Below are 20,387 nucleotides of genomic sequence, written 5' to 3' on the forward strand. Positions count from 1 at the left end.
TAAAAATAATATAATTCATACACTCCTGAATGACATATAAATGCTGCCATTCGTAAAAAATCATTAAATTTTACTTCGCAGAGACAGAAAAAAAAGCGTTTGAGAATGAAAATTAAATACTTCGCACACTCTCGAACGATATATAAACATTGCCATTCAAGTCTTGCGAACCGTCTTTTCAGCGCATGCGCCGTTTTCGGTCGGGCGTAGCGCAAGCAATCTACGTAATAGAAGCAGCTTCCACAAAACTGTGCGTCTCCACTGCTGGGCCTTTGCTTTGTTTGGGTCACATTTTAAGGACCCGAAATATTTTTCGTCCGTGCTTCTCAGAGACGCCGCGAGATTTTACCAGAATTTCTTCTGTGCTTTAAGTGTTTAGAGCTCTCCGCTTATTTTTCCATAAAGCTTCAGATCTCTGCTTTCTTATCTAAAGCTTCTTCCTTTCTTTACTTTCTTCGCTCATAAAGCGTTAGATCTTTGTAATTCTTTTTTAGCATGGCGCTGGAAATATGCTGCGATTTAAGATTTGCTCTCGAGAAGAAGAGGCAATTTGACTAATGGTGTTCTTTTCGCTCGTTAGAGATTCGCCTCTCTTTGCTATTTTATTTTATTCCCCTTTTTAGTTTTCTGAAAAGAAAACTATTGTGCCGGCTTTGTCTGTTCGTCCGCACTTTATTCTGTCCGCACTTGTTCTGCCCGCCCTCAGATCTTAAAAACTACTGAGGCTAGAGGGCTGCAAATTGGGATGGTTATCACCCATCCTCCAGTCATCAAACATACCAAATTTCAGCCCTCTAGCCTCAGTAATTTTTATCTTATTAAAGTTAAAGCTAGACATAATCGTGCTTCTGGCAGCGATTTAGGACAGGCAACTATGGCCGGCTGAGAGTTTCATGGGCCGCGGGTCATACAGCATTATACCGAGACCACCGAAAGATAGATCTATTTTCGGTGGCCTTGATTATACGCTGTACAGACAATTCGATTTTACTCGTATCTATTTGCAAATACGGCTCCTACGTTCATTCCTTTGTTCAAATCATCATCATCATCATCATAACCATCACCGTCTCCCCGCCATATCTCATAAAATTTTCAGACGGAACAGGCACTGAGCATCGCGTTTGTTTCAGAGTCGCGCTTTCAAACTCATCTCAGGATACATCAACCATAACTGTTCTCAGCAATTCCCTGGTTATTAAGAAGCCTCTTTCCAGCTCAATACAAGCGTTCTTCCACTCCAGTCCATTAAAAACTTCCTGCCGGAGTATTATAAACCTTCCCCAGGCAGAGGGAAGACAGTTTGAGATGGAGGAACCCTCTTCGCTTTAATTCAATTTATTTTCACCAGTTCTCTGCCCATTTCCTCGAAGTGTTTCTCCGCCGTCTTGTTCCGACTAGGAATTGTCTTGTGAAACTTTCGTAATTCGTCTGTGCTTGGTTGTGTTTGTGATGTCAGAACGTCTGCTTTCATTTCTGGAGAGGAACGAAGTCTTGTATCTGAAGGTAAGTACAAAGTTCTTGACATAGTGGCAACGTACAGTATATATATATATAATTTTCATGATAAAAACATGAAGCGTTCGCTGTTACACTTAAACTGAAGATTGAGAATTTCCTTCAAGATAAATCAAAGGTTTTTATGGCACCAAAGTGGAGTAATATCGTTAGTGACGTCACGTGGTGCGCTATAGGCATTGCTTATAAGGTTCTCTGCAGCGTCCCTTAGGTCCTTAACTGCAACCCCTTTCATTCCTTTCACTGTAACTCCGTTCATGTTCCCCGTCTTCCATCTTACTTTCCTCAATCCTCTCCTAAAATTGTTTCGTAGTGCAAATGCGAGGTTTTCCTCCAGTTACGCCATTGAGACCTTTTTACTCGCAATTTCTTCTGCAGTGCTGAATGACTTCATAGGTTCCAGCGCTTGGCCTTTGGGCTTAATTTTAATTTTCATATTTCAAAGAATAAGTCCTGACCACCTGTGTTTTGGTATCGTTCTTATGAGCCTGTATTTCCCGGAAAAGTAGGTGTATATATGATGTATTAACACATTATTCTTCTCATTCATCTTCTGCACTGATATACAATAGCATAACACTCCTGGCCAGAATCAAGGTTTGCAATATTACGTGTGGTTGCTGGCTTTTATGAGACACTATTACACTCTAGAACGTAGAATTACAAGTCATTCATTCACTAATTCTACGTCAACTACCCTCCAACGATTTAGTGTTAAGTTCCTAAAATGCTTCACTAATAAAAAAAAAATTACCAAAAAATCATCTGCGGTTCCCGACAGTCTATTGTGAGCTATGTACCTCCATTATTTTTCCCCCTTTATGTTTTGATTCACAGGCACCTTCCCTTCAGTTCCTTTCCTGCAACTCATTTCGCGCTGGCGCCTCCCAATATAGATCAAAGTCAGGGCCTGTGTACTTTTCGTGGTCTCTTCTTCCGCCATAAAGAACCTGTCGGCTCCCCGCGCCAATGTACGATGCAGTAAGGGGGAGCAGAAACATGAATTTCTTCTGCCTGTGCAACTTACGGCGTAGAGGTTCCACATTTTCCTCCCCTCTTTCTCGACTGTAGAGTCGTTGTGTTTCCCGCGATGTCAGTGGCGTTTCGAATGGAAAATATAACTCCGCAGCGAATGGTATGGTGTATACGGGTGAGCCAGACTTTCACATGGTAGAATTGAGAATTGCTCAACTTCTTCGTTTCGTTGTCAACCAGGAATTCGGAGCGTTCCAGCGGACTCCATTCTCCAAAATGCTGCTGCGTACGCTTTGAGGCTTTAGGGGAAAACAAAATAGCCAGCAAAGCGTGCTACCTTTTCCCATACTTTCCTAAAGCTTATCAGCTTTATATAGCGTCATATGCCCGTGCCGTAGGGAGCCTTTCCCCGAAGGAGAAAGTATAAGTTTAGAGAGTTTACCGAACGACAGCTCACACTCATTTCTCCTTGTCTCATAACCCGGTGCGGCCGCGAGTGAGAGAGAGCATTAAATTTCTCCGCTTTCTTTCTTCAGGCTAGCCGGGTGCTTTTAACCGTTATTTTTTTATATCTTATTGAGCTTCCACTCGCCTGATAGTATTTTTTTCAATGTCATTTGAGTTGGTTGCAAATGACACGAACAAAATCAACCTAGAATTAAACTCTGTTTTTCAAAAAGTGGCTTCTTTTAGCTTTGCTTTTATGTTTGCAGAGAGAGAGAGAGAGAGAGAGAGAGAGAGAGAGAGAGAGAGAGAGAGAGAGAGAGAGAGATTTTACACAAACATTTCCTTGTTTTTCAACTTTTTAACTCTACCTGCTTTATTTTTTTTCTTTTTCAGATGTACACAGGAGAGGCCAAATTTGTCATCCAGGTATGGGCCAAATTTTTCACTGTCTGTATAACCCTGACTAATTTTAGCATTATTTTCATTTACCCAAAAGTTTATTTAGCTTTGATCAGTGATTCATGATATCTCTTCATAGGTCACCTCTCTCCAAATTAGCTTTAAAAAAATTTTAATGCCATTAAAATGATATCTTAAATAAGTGTAAGTCAAACCTCTGAATAATAATAATAATAATAATAATAATAATAATAATAATAATAATAATAGTAACTTTATTATTATTATTATTATTATTATTATTATTATTATTATTATTATCGTTGCCCTGAAAAATAGTTCCCCCGACTGAATTATATTATATTACCTTTACTTTAATCTTAGAGTCTCTTATATATAGTTAACTATTATTTATCTGCATAATCATTAAGTATTTCTGAAGTTCTGACGTCACTTAAGAAAATATCTCCTGAGTTCTGACGTCACTTAAGAACTGACTCATCACTGTGCTTGCTTGAGAGACGTTACATGCACTCAAATCAATTTCTTTAGTTAACAAAAAAATCAGTTTCTATGTAATCCAAATTTCCAACGGTGGGCATCATTCCTCTAATCATGTCGTTAAATTTACCATCTTTGACCTCATTTCCATTTAGGATAAGGTCATTCCCATTTGACCCCGAAGCGAAAGGTTATCTTGAAGATAATGGTAATGTATATTTCCTTTATTTCACAATTTTATTTCATGGTGTACTAAAGCTTATATATATATATATATATATATATATATATATATATATATATATATATATATATATATATATATATATATATATATATATATACATACAACAAGCAGCAACGGCTATTATCTTATCTTGAAATTCTCAATCGAATTCCTCACTACAGTTTCGAAAAACAGTTTTCTGCAGCTGTCAACCCATTCACGAAAAATTCATGTTATCATTTGCCTAATGTTACGATCTAGAGGAAGAAACTAAATTTAATTTCTGAAAACAGTCTTTGTAATGTAAACATTACTTACTTATGGCCTTTGCACATCTAAACTTACCGTCAATTTCAGGTTATCCAATCAGTTGATCTCAATTGCTGCAATGATAACAAGCAACCAGAACATGCTGTGGGTAAGTATAGGCTTCATTTCCGACTTAAAAAGATACAAATACATTAATACTGATAGCTTGCAAATACTCGAATTGCTCTGTTCAAGGCCCCCATCTTTTCCTCGCTCCCAGCTTCAGAATTATTTTCCTGCTTCTTGTTACTTATATCGAATCTTTCGTCTCTCTCGGAGATCGTTTACGACCAGTGCTTAACAAAATACATTCAGTATCCTCACCCGTCAGCCTCTTCACAGCACTATGAAAATGCGCATTTCTTTCTATTACATCTGTAAAAGAGGCAAAACTGAAAGGGCAGGGCGTTTTTAGCCTCCCTTCATTGTATCACCAGCAAACACCAATCATTCCGCACTCATTCCACAACCCTTTTCAAATCCCGAAAACTTGCGCCTAAATCAGTTCGTTTCCCGGTTTCTCCCACCACTTTACCCATAAACAAATTTAACAGCTAAGGATACATGAAACACAATTGTCGTAGATTCCCTCTCATGTCAGCTCTCAGTCATGTTTGCGATTAAACTTTGTTCACATTTTCAAAATTTCGAATCACTCTCGACTACAGGGCCTCCAGTCCCGAATCCACCTCCGGCGACAACCAACGCACCAGGGCCCCAAACGACAATTGCACCAGCAAGAGAGAACACCACAGTGACAGGGGCTCCAACCACAAATGTTCCAGCAGGAGAGAACACCACAGTGACAGGGCCTGCTATCGAAAGCTCAACAGCAAGAGAGAGTACCACAGTGAGACGGCCTCCGTTCACAAGTACACCAGCAAGAAAGAGTACCACAGTGGCAGGGTCTTCGACGACAACACCCCCATTGCCTGTAACAACCTTGGCCCCAGACCCTCAAGTTTCACTTGTAATATTGACAGAAACCACCACAGCAGTAGGGCCATCTACAACAAAGGTAACAATGCCAAAGACTAGCAAGACAACAGGGCTACCAGTCACAACTGCACCACCTATAGAAAGCACTACTGTGGCAGGGTCTCCAACCACAAATGTAGCAACTCGACAGAACTCTACAGTGTCAGGGCATCCAATCATAAGCACCCCAGCAAGAGAGAATACGACAGTGACAGAGCCTCTAATCACAAGCACCCCTGCAAGAGAGACTACCACAGTGACAGAGCCTCCAATCATAAGCACCCCAGCAAGAGAGAGTACCACAATGACAGGGCCTCCAATCACAAGCACCCCAGCAAGAGAGAGTACCACAGTAACAGAGCCTCGAACCACAAGCACCCCAGCAAGAGAGAATACCACGGTGACAGAGCCGTCAATCACAAGCACCCCAGCAAGAGAGAGTACCACAGTCACAGGGCCTCCAATCACAAGCACGCCAGCAAGAAAGAGTACCACAATGACAGGGCCTCCAGTCACAAGCACCCCAGCAAGAGAGAGTACCACAATGACAGGGCCTCCAATCACAAGCACGCCAGCAAGAGTGAGTACCACAACGACAGGGCCTCCAATCACAAGCACGCCAGCAAGAGAGAGTACCACAACGACAGGGCCTCCAATCACAAGCACCCCAGCAAGAGAGCGTACCACAGTTACAAAGCCTCCAATTACAGCAAGAGAGAGTACCACAATGACAGGGCCTCCAATCACAAGCACCCCAGCAAGAGAGCGTACCACAGTTACAGAGCCTCCAATTACAGCAAGAGAGAGTACCACAATGACAGGGCCTCCAATCACAAGCACCCCAGCAAGAGAGAGTACCACAATGACAGAAATCACAAGCACCCCAACAAGAGAGAATACCACAGTGACACAGCCTCCAATCACAAGCACCCCAGCAAGAGAGAGTACAACGGTGTCAGGGTCTCTAATTACAAGCACTCCAGCAAGAGAGAGTACCACAGTGACTGAAATCACAAGCACCCCAACAAGAGAAAGTACCACAGTGTCAGGGCCTTTGATCACAAGCAGCCTAGCAAGTGAGAGCACCACTATGACAGGGCCTCCAATCACAAGCACCCCAGCAAGAGAGAGTACCACAATGACAGGGCCTCCAATCACAAGCACCCCAGCAAGAGAGAGTACTACAATGACAGGGCCTCAAATCACAAGCACCCCAGCAAGAGAGAGTACCACAATGACAGGGCCTCAAATCACAAGCACCCCAGCAAGAGAGAGTACCACAATGACAGGGCCTTCAATCACAAGCACCCCAGCAAGAGAGAGCACCACAGTGACAGAGACTCCAATCACAAGCACACCAGCAAGAGAGAGTAACACAACGACAGAGCCTCCAATCACAAGCACCCCAGCAAGAGAGAGTACTACAATGACAGGGCCTCAAATCACAAGCACCCCAGCAAGAGAGAGTACTACAATGACAGGGCCTCAAATCACAAGCACCCCAGCAAGAGAGAGTGCCACAATGACAGGGCCTCCAATCACAAGCACCCCAGCAAGAGAGAGTACCACAATGACAGGGCCTCAAATCACAAGCACCCCAGCAAGAGAGAGTACCACAATGACAGGGCCTCCAATCACAAGCACCCCAGCAAGAGAGAGCACCACAGTGACAGAGTCTCCAATCACAAGCACCCCAGCAAGAGAGAATACCACAGTGACAGAGCCTCCAATCACAAGCACCGCAGCAAGAGAAAGTACCACAGTGTCAGTACCTCTGATCACAAGCAGCCTAACAAGAGGGAGTACCACAGTGTCAGGGCCTTTGGTCACAAGCAGCCTAACAACAGAGAGTACCACAGTGTCAAGGTCTCCAATCACAAGCACACCATCAGGAAATACCACCACAGTGACAGGGTCTTCAGTCACAACTACACCATCTGGACAGACCACCACGGTAACAGAATCACCAATCACAAGCACACCAGTAGGAGAAAACACTACAGTAACAGGGCACACTCCAGTCACACCAGCAGGAGAGAGCTCTACAGTGACACTACTTCCACCCACAAGCACCCCAGTGAATGAGTCTTCAACAGTCGTGGTCAGTACACCAACAACAACTGCGCCTGCTACAACTTCTCCTGTTACAGAATCTAACTTTAATGAAACTGCAGCACAACAGCAGTTGCAAGAACAAGAAATGATGTACAATCAGACACAAGGTGAAGTCAATAATTTAACGGATACTATCAATGTGAAGCAGCAGGAGATCTCGTCGTTGAACGAGACCTCAGAACGGTTGCAAAACGAATACCAGGATGAAGCAGATGCAGTGGATGCTCTTAATAACCTTACTTCAACATTTAATTCAACAAGAAGGCACAAGAGGCAAACACAAGGGTCAGCAGAATTTGATTGGCAATATTGTCCAACGGGTAACGTAACCAGAGCTACAGCTACAGGAATAATGCTCATTGCAATAGATGATATTCTGAATGTGACAGGAGACCACTTGCAGTGTCTCATCAAATTTCTGAAAGAACTGACTGAAGCATTACGAGACAAAACGTATGTCATAGATGAAGATGCTAAATCTCAGGTAGCCTCAAAGGCAAACGATGCAGTGACAGCAAAAACTGAGAAACTAGGTAAGATCAAAAAAGAAATTAATGAGGTAGAAAAAAAGAAAAAGGAAGTAGAAGATCAAGTTCAATCGATGAAAGAGCAAGTACAGAAGCTGACTAAGACATTAGACAAAATTCTTTCGGATATAACACAGATCAAAGAGACTATCAAAAAGGAGAAAGAAAAAACGCCTCCAGTGGTAAAACCAACTAATCCTCCTCAGCCGGCAAAGACTGAAAAGAAAACATCCTCAACTCAAATGTCTACATCTACAACAAGCACCCCAGCAAGAGAAAGTACCACAGTGACAAGGCCTCCGATCACAAGCACACAAGCAAGAGAGAGTACCACAGTGAAAGGGCCTCCAATCACGAGTACACCAGCAAGAGGGAGTACCACAGTGACAGGGCCTCTCATCACAAGTACACCAACAAGAGAGAGTACCACAGTGACAGGGCCTCCAGTCACAAGTACACCAGCAAGAGGGAGTACCACAGTGACAGGGCCTCCAATCACAAGTACACCAGCAAGAGAGAGTACCACAGTGACAGGGCCTCCAGTCAAAAGTACACCAGCAAGAGAGAGTACCACAGTGACAGGGCCTCCAGTCAAAAGTTCACCAACAAGAGAGAGTACCACAGTGAAAGGAACTCCTATCACAAGTACACTAGCAAGAGAGAGTACCGCAGTGACAGGGCCTCTAATCACAAGTTCACCAGCAAGAGAGAGTACCACAGTGACAGGACCTCCAGTCACAAGTACACCAGCAAGAGGGAGTACCACAGTGACAGGGCCTCGAATCACAAGTACACCAGCAAGAGAGCGTACCACAATGACAGGGCCTCCAGTCAAAAGTACACCAGCAAGAGAGAGTACCACAGTGACAGGGCCTCCAGTCAAAAGTACACCAGCAAGAGAGAGTACCACAGTGGCAGGGCCTCCAGTCAAAAGTACACCAGCAAGAGAGAGAACCACAGTGACAGGGCCTACAGTCAAAAGTACACCAGCAAGAGAGCGTACCACAGTGAAAGGAACTCCTGTCACAAGTACACTAGCAAGAGAGAGTACCACAGTGACAGGGCCTCCAATCACAAGTGCACCAGGAAGAGAGAGTACCACAGTGACAGAGCCTCCAGTCACAAGTACACCAGCAAAAGAGAGTACCACAGTGACAGGGCCTCCAATCACAAGTACACCAGCAAGAGAGAGTACCACAGTGACAGGGCCTCCAGTCAAAAGTACACCAGCAAGAGAGAGTACCACAGTGGCAGGGCCCCCAGTCAAAAGTACACCAGCAAGAAAGAGTACCGCAGTGACCGGGCCTCCAATCACAAGTACACCAGGAAGAGAGAGTACCACAGTTACTGGGCCTCCAGTCAAAAGTACACCAGCAAGTGAGCGTACCACAATGAAAGGAACTCCTATCACAAGTACACTAGCAAGAGAGAGTACTGCAGTGACAGGGCCTCCAATCACAAGTACACCAGCAAGAGAGAGTACCACAGTGACAGGGCCTCCAGTCACAAGTACACCAGCAAGAGGGAGTACCACAGTGACAGGGCCTCCAATCACAAGTACACCAGCAAGAGAGAGTACCACAGTGACAGGGCCTCCAGTCAAAAGTACACCAGCAAGAGAGAGTACAACTGTGAAAGGGACTCCAATCACAAGTACGCCAGCAAGAGAGAGTACCACAGTGACAGGGCCTCTCATCACAAGTACACCAGCAAGAGAGAGTACCACAGTGAAAGGTCTTCCAATCACAAGTACACCAGCAAGAGAGAGTACCACAGTGAAAGGGACTCTAATCACTAGTACACCAGCGAGAGAGAGTACCACAGTGACAGGACCTCCAGTTACAAGTACAACAGCAAGAGGGAATATCACAGTGACAGGGCCTCCAATCACAAGTACACCAGCAAGACAGAGTACCACAGTGACTGGGCCTCCAGTCACAACTACACCAGCAAGAGAGAGTACCACAATGAAAGGGACTCCAATCACAAGTACACCAGCAAGAGAGAGTACCACAATGAAAGGGACTCCAATCACAAGTGCACCAGCAAGAGAGAGTACCACAATGAAAGGGACTCCAATCACAAGTACACCAGCAAGAGAGAGTACCACAATTAAATTTACTCCAATCACAAGTACACCAGCAAAAGAGAGTACCACAGTGACAGGGCCTCCAATCACAAGTACACCAGCAAGAGAAAGTACCACAGTGAAAGGGCCTCCAATCACAAGTACACACCAGCAAGAGAGTACCACAGTGACAGGGCCTCCAATCACAAGTACACCAGCAAGAGAGAGTACCACCCAGTGACAGGGCCTCGAATCACAAGTACACCAGCAAAGCAGAGAGAGTACCACAGTGACAGGGCTTCCAATCACAAGTACACCAGCAAGAGAGAGTACCACAGTGACAGGGCCTCCAATCACAAGTACACCAGCAAGAGAGAGTACCGCAGTGACAGGGCCTCGAATCACAAGTACACCAGGAAGAGAGAGTACCACAGTGACAGGGCCTCCAATCACAAGTACACCAGCAAGAGAGAGTACCACAATGAAAGGGACTCCAATCACAAGTACACCAGCAAGAGAGAGTACCACAATGAAAGGGACTCCAATCACAAGTACACCAGCAAGAGAGAGTACCACAATGACAGGGACTCCAATCACAAGTACACCAGCAAGAGAGAGTACCATAATGAAATTGACTCCAATCACAAGTACACCAGCAAAAGAGAGTACCACAGTGACAGGGCCTCTAATCACAAGTACACCAGCAAGAGAGAGTACCACAGTGAAAGGGTCTCGAATCACAAGTACACCAGCAAGAGAGAGTACCACAGTGACAGGACCTCCAATCACAAGTACACCAGCAAGAGAGAGTACCACAGTGACAGGACCTCCAATCACAAGTACACCAGCAAGAGAGAGTACCACAGTGACAGGGCCTCCAATCACAAGTACACCAGCAAGTGAGAGTACCACAGTGACAGGACCTCCAATCACAAGTACACCAGCAAGAGGTAGTACCACAGTGAAAGGGACTCCAATCACAAGTACGCCAGCAAGAGAGAGTACCACAATGACAGGACCTCTCACCACAAGTACACCAGCAAGAGAAAGTACCACAGTGAAAGGGACTCCAGTCACAAGTACACCAGCAAGAGAGAATACAACAGTGACAGTGCCTCCAGCCAGAAGTACACCAGCAAGAGAGAGTACCACAGTGATAGGGCCTCGAATCACAAGTACACCAGCAAGAGAGAGTACCACATTGACAGGGCCTCCAATCACAAGTACACCAGCAAGTGAGAGTACCACAGTGACAGGGCCTCGAATCACAAGTACACCAGCAAGAGAGAGTACCACAGTGACAGGGCCTCCAGTCACAAGTACACCAGCAAGAGAGAGTACCACAGTGACAGGGCCTCCAGTCACAAGTACACCAGCAAGAGAGAGTACCACAGTGACAGGGCCTCCAATCACAAGTACACCAGCAAGAGAGAGTGCCACAGTCACAGGGCCTCCAATCACAAGTACACCAGCAAGTGAGAGTACCACAGTGACAGGGCCTCGAATCACAAGTACACCAGCAAGAGAGAGTACCACAGTGACAGGGCCTCCAGTCACAAGTACACCAGCAAGAGAGTACCACAGTGACAGGGCCTCCAATCACAAAGTACACCAGCAAGAGAGAGCACCACAGTGACAGGGCCTCGAATCACAAGTACACCAGCAAGAGAGAGTACCACAGTGACAGGGCCTCCAGTCAAAAGTACACCAGCAAGAGAGGGTACCACAGTCACAGGGCCTCCAGTCACAAGTACTCCAGCAAGAGAGAGTACCACAGTGACAGGGCCTCCAGTCACAAGTACACCAGCAAGAGAGAGTACCACAGTGACATGGCCTCGAATCACAGGTACACCAGCAAGAGAGAATACCACAGTGACAGGGCCTCCAATTACAAGTACACCAGCAAGTGAGAGTACCACAGTGACAGGGCCTCCAATCACAAGTACACCAGCAAGAGAGAGTACCACAGTGACAGGGCCTTCAATCACAAGTACACCAGCAAGAGAGAGTACCACAGTGAAAGGGGCTCCAATCACAAGTACACCAGCAAGAGAGAGTACCACAGTGACAGGACCTCTCATCACAAGTACACCAGCAAGAGAGAGTACCACAGTGAAAGGGACTCCAATCACAAGTACACCAGCAAGAGAGAATACCACAGTGACAGGGCCTCCAGTCACAAGTACACCAGCAAGAGAGAGTACCACAGTGACAGGACCTCCAATCACAAGTACACCAGCAAGAGAGAGTACCACAGTGACAGGGCCTCCAATCACAAGTACACCAGCAAGAGAGAGTACCACAGTGACAGGGCCTCCAATCACAAGTACACCAGCAAGACAGAGTACCACAGTGTCAGGGGCTCCAATCACAAGTACACCAGCAAGAAAGAGTACCACAGTGAAAGGGACTCCATTCACAAGTACACCATCAGGAGAGACCACCACAGTGACAGGATCACCAATCACAAGCTCACCATTAGGAGAGACCACCACAGTGACAGGATCACCAATCACAAGCACACCATCAGGAGAAACCACCACAGTGAAAGGATCACCAATCACAAGCACACTATCAGGAGAGACCACCACAGTGACAGGATCACCAATCACAAGCACACCTTCAGGAGAAACTGCCAAAGTAACAGGATCACCAATCACAAGCACATCATCAGGAGAGACCACCACAAGAACAGTATCACCAATCACAAGTACACCATCAATAGAGACTACCACAGTGACAAGATCACCAATCACAGGCACACCATCAGGAGAAACTACTACAGTGACAGGATCACCAGTCACAAGCACACCATCAGGAAAGACCACCACAGTGACAGGATCACCAATCACAAGCTCACCATTAGGTGAGACCACCACAGTAATAGGATCACCAATCACAAGTACACCACCAGGAGAAACCACCACAGGAACAGGATCACCAATCACAAGCACACCATCAGGAAAGACCACCACGCTGACAGGATCACTAATCACAAGCACACCATCAGGAGAGACCACCGCTGTGACAGGATCACCAATCACAAGCGCACCTTTACGAGAAACTGCCAAAGTAACAGGATCATCAGTCACAAGCACACCATTAGGAGAGGCCACCACAGTAACAGGATCACCAGTTACAAGCACACCATTAGGAGAGACCACCATAGTAACAGGATCACCAGTCACAAGCACACCATTAGGAGAGACCACCATAGTAACCGTATCACCAGTCGCAAGCTCACCATCAGGACAGACTACCACAGTGACAAGGTCACCAATCACAACTACACCATCTGAACAGACCGCCACAATAACAGGATCACCAATAACAAGCACTCCTTCAGGAGAGACTGCCACAGTAACTGGATCACCAATCACAAGCACACCTTCAGGAGAGACTGTCACAGTAACTGGATCACGAATCACAATCACACCTTCAGGAGAGACTGCCACAGTAACTGGATCACCAGTCACAAGCACACCTTCAGGAGAGACTGCCACAGTAACTGGATCACCAATCACAAGCACACCTTCAGGAGAGACTGTCACAGTAACTGGATCACGAATCACAATCACACCTTCAGGAGAGACTGCCACAGTAACTGGATCACCAGTCACAAGCACACCTTCAGGAGAGACTGTCACAGTAACTGGATCACGAATCACAAGCACACCTTCAGGAGAGACTGTCACAGTAACTGGATCACGAATCACAATCACACCTTCAGGAGAGACTGCCACAGTAACTGGATCACCAGTCACAAGCACACCTTCAGGAGAGACTGCCACAGTAACTGGATCACCAATCACAAGCACACCTTCAGGAGAGACTGCCACAGAAACTGGATCACCAGTCACAAGCACACCTTCAGGAGAGACTGCCACAGTAACTGGATCACCAATCACAAGCACACCTTCAGGAGAGACTGTCACAGTAACTGGATCACCAATCACAAGCACACCTTCAGGAGAGACTGTCACAGTAACTGGATCACGAATCACAATCACACCTTCAGGAGAGACTGCCACAGTAACTGGATCACCAGTCACAAGCACACCTTCAGGAGAGACTGCCACAGTAACTGGATCACCAATCACAAGCACACCTTCAGGAGAGACTGCCACAATAACAGGATCACCAATCACAATCACACCTTCAGGAGAGACTGCCACAGTAACTGGATCACCAATCACAAGCACACCTTCAGGAGAGACTGTCACAGTAACTGGATCACGAATCACAATCACACCTTCAGGAGAGACTGCCACAGTAACTGGATCACCAGTCACAAGCACACCTTCAGGAGAGACTGCCACAGTAACTGGATCACCAGTCACAAGCACACCTTCAGGAGAGACTGCCACAGAAACTGGATCACCAGTCACAAGCACACCTTCAGGAGAGACTGCCACAGTAACTGGATCACCAGTCACAAGCACACCTTCAGGAGAGACTGCCACAGTAACTGGATCACCAATCACAAGCACACCTTCAGGAGAGACTGCCACAGTAACTGGATCACCAATCACAAGCACACCTTCAGGAGAGACTGCCACAGTAACTGGATCACCAGTCACAAGCACACCTTCAGGAGAGACTGCCACAGTAACTGGATCACCAGTCACAAGCACACCTTCAGGAGAGACTGCCACAGTAACTGGATCACCAGTCACAAGCACACCTTCAGGAGAGACTGCCACAGAAACTGGATCACCAGTCACAAGCACACCTTCAGGAGAGACTGCCACAGAAACTGGATCACCAGTCACAAGCACACCTTCAGGAGAGACTGCCACAGTAACTGGATCACCAGTCACAAGCACACCTTCAGGAGAGACTGCCACAGTAACTGGATCACCAGTCACAAGCACACCTTCAGGAGAGACTGCCACAATAACAGGATCACCAATCACAATCACACCTTCAGGAGAGACTGCCACAGTAACTGGATCACCAATCACAAGCACACCTTCAGGAGAGACTGTCACAGTAACTGGATCACGAATCACAATCACACCTTCAGGAGAGACTGCCACAGTAACTGGATCACCAGTCACAAGCACACCTTCAGGAGAGACTGCCACAGTAACTGGATCACCAATCACAAGCACACCTTCAGGAGAGACTGCCACAGAAACTGGATCACCAGTCACAAGCACACCTTCAGGAGAGACTGCCACAGTAACTGGATCACCAATCACAAGCACACCTTCAGGAGAGACTGCCACAGAAACTGGATCACCAGTCACAAGCACACCTTCAGGAGAGACTGCCACAGTAACTGGATCACCAATCACAAGCACACCTTCAGGAGAGACTGCCACAGTAACTGGATCACCAATCACAATCACACCTTCAGGAGAGACTGCCACAGTAACTGGATCACCAATCACAAGCACACCTTCAGGAGAGACTGTCACAGTAACTGGATCACGAATCACAATCACACCTTCAGGAGAGACTGCCACAGTAACTGGATCACCAGTCACAAGCACACCTTCAGGAGAGACTGCCACAGTAACTGGATCACCAATCACAAGCACACCTTCAGGAGAGACTGCCACAGAAACTGGATCACCAGTCACAAGCACACCTTCAGGAGAGACTGCCACAGAAACTGGATCACCAGTCACAAGCACACCTTCAGGAGAGACTGCCACAGTAACTGGATCACCAGTCACAAGCACACCTTCAGGAGAGACTGCCACAGTAACTGGATCACCAATCACAAGCACACCTTCAGGAGAGACTGTCACAGTAACTGGATCACCAATCACAAGCACACCTTCAGGAGAGACTGTCACAGTAACTGGATCACCAATCACAAGCACACCTTCAGGAGAGACTGCCACAGTAACTGGATCACCAATCACTAGCACACCTTCAGGAGAGACTGCCACAGTAACTGGATCACCAATCACAAGCACACCTTCAGGAGAGACTGCCACAGAAACTGGATCACCAGTCACAAGCACACCTTCAGGAGAGACTGCCACAGTAACTGGATCACCAATCACAAGCACACCTTCAGGAGAGACTGCCACAGAAACTGGATCACCAATCACAAGCACACCTTCAGGAGAGACTGCCACAGTAACTGGATCACCAATCACAAGCACACCTTCAGGAGAGACTGCCACAGTAACTGGTTCACCAATCACAATCACACCTTCAGGAGAGACTGCCACAGTAACTGGATCACCAATCACAAGCACACCTTCAGGAGAGACTGCCACAGAAACTGGATCACCAATCACAAGCACACCTTTAGGAGAGACTGCCACAGTAACTGGATCACCAATCACAAGCACACCTTCAGGAGAGACTGCCACAGTAACTGGATCACCAGTCACAATCACACCTTCAGGAGAGACTCCCACAGTAACAGGATCACCAATCACAAGCACACCAGTAGGAGAAAACACTACAGTAACAGGGCACACTCCAATCACACCAGCAGGAGAGAGCTCTACAGTGACACTACTTCCACCCACAAGCACCCCAGTGAACGAGTCTTCAACAGTCGTGGTCAGTACACCAACAACAACTGTGCCTGCTACAACTTCTCCTGTTACAGAATCTAACTTTAATGAAACTGCAGCACAACAGCAGTTGCAAGAACAAGAAACGATGTACAATCAAACACAAGGTGAAGTCAATAATTTAACGGATACTATCAATGTGAAGCAGCAGGAGATCTCGTCGTTGAACGAGACCTCAGAACGGTTGCAAAACGAATACCAGGATGAAGCAGATGCAGTGGATGCTCTTAATAACCTTACTTCAACATTTAATTCAACAAGAAGGCACAAGAGGCAAACACAAGGGTCAGCAGAATTTGATTGGCAATATTGTCCAACGGGTAACGTGACCAGAGCTACAGCTACAGGAATAATGCTCATTGCAATAGATGATATTCTGAATGTGACAGGAGACCACTTGCAGTGTCTCATCAAATTTCTGAAAGAACTGACTGAAGCATTACGAGACAGGACGTATGTCATAGATGAAAATGCTAAATCTCAGGTAGCCTCAAAGGCAAACGATGCAGTGACAGCAAAAACTGAGAAACTAGATAAGATCAAAAAAGAAATTAATGAAGTAGAAAAAAAGAAAAAGGAAGTAGAAGATCAAGTTCAATCGATGAAAGAGCAAGTACAGGAGCTGACTAAGACATTAGACAAAATTCTTTCGGATATAACACAGATCAAAGAGACTATAAAAAAGGAGAAAGAAAAAACGCCTCCAGTGGTAAAACCAACTGATCCTCCTCAGCCAGCAAAGACTGAAAAGAAAACATCCTCAACTCAAATGTCTCCATCTACAAAAAGGACTCCAGGGACAGAGTCGACCTCAGCATCAGATGTCCCAACCTCAAGTGCCCACATGAGCGTGTCAGAAAATCGAACCTTTACTGAAGACCCGTCGACAAATATGGTCATCACATCAGACCCCATCACTTTTTCACCCAAAGATGGACCAACAAGCATGTCGATACGATTAGACATCAAAAGAAATGGAACAGCCTTCATCGGCTCTGTATACATAGATATTGACTTCTCTGCCCTAAGGGACGCCAGTAATGGAAGTAAGCAGATCATCTACATTTATCTGAATTCGACTCTGAACAGCACCGATGAAAATGGCGCTCTCGTATCCAATTTCAACTCTGGGTCGTACGGGGTTCCCATAAACGACACGAAAAATATCTACACTCTGGAGGAATCCAGGTACATCACTTTGGTAGTCGAAGACGCAAGGTTTGACCCAGAGGATTTGGACACCTCCTTTAAACTCAGTGGCCAGATCGTAGACGAACCTGGCAATTTAAAGATAAGTTTCAGCCTCGTCATTGAATTTGAGGGCTCTGAAGAGAGTAGTAGCAATACGACAGTCACAGCTGGAGTAACTGAGGTAGGGATTACGGAAACATCGCCCTCGACCATCTGAAAGTGTGAGGAGAGTAGGTAGACCTCCCTCAGCATCAGTTTAGAGTTCTTTGCCCAACAACAGTCAGATCTTTCATGTAGCGTAGAGCGTATGATTAAATTTCCATCTTAAGGGCAAGGCGAAATGTTGAATCAAATCTTAAGTGAAAAATCTATCTGATTATGAAGAACGGCTTTTAATCTCCAGGATCAATTCGGACCATAGTGACTAGAGACTGCTGAGAACTATTCCATCACATCTCTTGAGTTATTGCACCTGTTGTTTTCCCCCATGTATGTGATTAGTAGAAGGTGGATTTTGATCTCCCTGGTGCTGAAACCATTCCCCAGGGCTAAGAGCATCCCTAAATAACTTGATGAGTGAAGATAAATAAACGCAAAACATCTGAAGTTGCTTTACTATCCTTCATAATTAAAACCTTCACGGCAGTTTGTGTTGGTCAGCTTCTGGCAGACACCATAAATGCAGTGACACAGATGGCGCTTCGAGGAATTTCGCTCCCTCACCATGGTTCTATCGGGAGGATGATAAGAATCTGACATATATTCATTTTTATGCGTGTAACAATTATATCCTGCTGGTATTAAACAATACTTTTTAATGTGCCGTCGTCTGGCCCTGCCCAGCCTCTCTCTCTCTCTCTCTCTCTCTCTCTCTCTCTCTCTCTCTCTCTCTCTCTCTCTCTCTCTCCCACTGGTGCCTATATGATGCAAGATAAATGACGGTTCCTTTGCCCGAATTTTGCGACGATACGTAATGTCCCTGGGGTAGGAACCTACAGTCTCGAACCTCCATTATAGTACCGTTATCTCTGGAAATAATAATAATAATAAAAATAATAATTAGAATTGTAAGTCACAGATTCAACCGTAAAAGAGAAAATGAACAGGAAAAGAAGTGCAATAGACAAAGAAAAGATAACTGGAAAAAACAAATTAAGGAAATATAGAAGAAGTATAGAGAGAGAGACAGACAGACAGAGAGGGGGCGGGGGAAAGGGTGGAGAGAACAAATTGAGATTGTGGGAGGAACGCAACGAAGAGAAGGGGAAAGTGCAACTGCTGGTGGAAAAGATAAACAAGCAAAAGGGGAATAGAAAGAAGAAGAGAACAGAAGAAGGCATAAAAACAAAGGAGTGATAAAGTGGGAGGAAAGACGGTAACATGAACTCTCCAAGAAATGGCAGCTTGAACGTACAAGGTATAAAGCATAAGACGTAATAATTATGATGGAACAGAAGAGATGATTGAAAGAAACAAGCTTAACATGCGCCAAAGTTTCTTCGGCGCAATCAAGTTTTCTGTATAGCGTATAATCAAGGCCACCGAAAATAGATCTATCTTTGGGTGGTCTCGGTATAATACTGTATGCGCCGCGGCCCATGAATCTTTAACTACGGCCCGGTGGTGGCCCGTCCTATATCGTTGCCAGATGCACGATTATGGATGACTTTAACCTTAAATAAAATAAAAACTACTGAGGAGGCTAGAGGGCTGCAGTTTGGTATGTTTGATGATTGGAGGGGGGATGATCAACATACCAATTTGCAGCCCTCTAGCCTCAGTATTTTTAAAGATCCGAGGGCAGACAGAAAAAGTGCGGACGGACAGACTAAGCCGACACAATACTTATCTTTTCAGAACACTAAAAATAGCGAATGTGGCTGTATTTAGAAAATACAGTAGGAAAGTTTACAAAACAGGGACAACAGAGAGAAAAATTTATGATAAAGAAGTAAAGAACATGGAAAACAGAATTAGCATAAGGAAAAAACCGGCATATGGTTGGGGAATACTGAGAGAAGGAAGATAATTTTTCCATTCATCTCGAGGGATCACATTACCCTGGTGCCAGAAACCCCAGTCTATAAGAAATTAAATAAAGTTATAAATAAAGTAGATTATGCTAATGAGAGGATCAGAATAATACAATAATACACACACACACACACACACACACACACACACACCAGAGAAAGCTAAAATAGAGGGACGCTTTCACGTGAATTTCTAATGAAAGCGGAAAGAGAAAGTCAGTAGAGAGAGACGTCCTCTTTGAGTTCTAGAAACATTCTGATAGAAAGTTGGCAATATTACCTGAGTAAAGGCTCCTTTTATTATTATTATTATTATTATTATTATTATTATTATTATTTCTTAAATATAATAGTTATCACTTTAAAAAGCTGAACATGTATTTATAGACCCGAATATCTTTCACTTTCATTGTAGTTTTTTCTGCCGTGAAGTGTTGATGTTTTATCGTTAACCGAAAATAAATTCCATTAGACATTATACTTGTCATTTCATTATACCCATCAAATCAGTAAAAAAAAATACTGATGTTTAGAAGAGAAATAATGAGATGGATG

General features: G+C 45.1%; 1 protein-coding gene across 1 annotated transcript in view; it reads left to right on the forward strand.

Moving 5' to 3' along the window:
* LOC136847998 (mucin-2-like) overlaps window positions 1-10,966 on the forward strand; it is a 33,310-nt gene extending 22,344 nt beyond the window's left edge. The window contains exons 3-6 of the mRNA XM_067120009.1: window positions 3,334-3,366; window positions 4,424-4,484; window positions 5,044-8,888; window positions 10,130-10,966. Of these exons, the coding sequence (XP_066976110.1) occupies window positions 3,334-3,366; window positions 4,424-4,484; window positions 5,044-8,888; window positions 10,130-10,966 (4,776 nt within the window). The remainder of the gene's footprint in view (window positions 1-3,333; window positions 3,367-4,423; window positions 4,485-5,043; window positions 8,889-10,129) is intronic.
* The last annotated feature ends 9,421 nt before the right edge of the window (window positions 10,967-20,387 follow it).

Source organism: Macrobrachium rosenbergii, chromosome 18 (assembly GCF_040412425.1).
Source record: "Macrobrachium rosenbergii isolate ZJJX-2024 chromosome 18, ASM4041242v1, whole genome shotgun sequence".
NCBI classification, from domain to species: Eukaryota; Metazoa; Arthropoda; class Malacostraca; order Decapoda; family Palaemonidae; genus Macrobrachium; species Macrobrachium rosenbergii.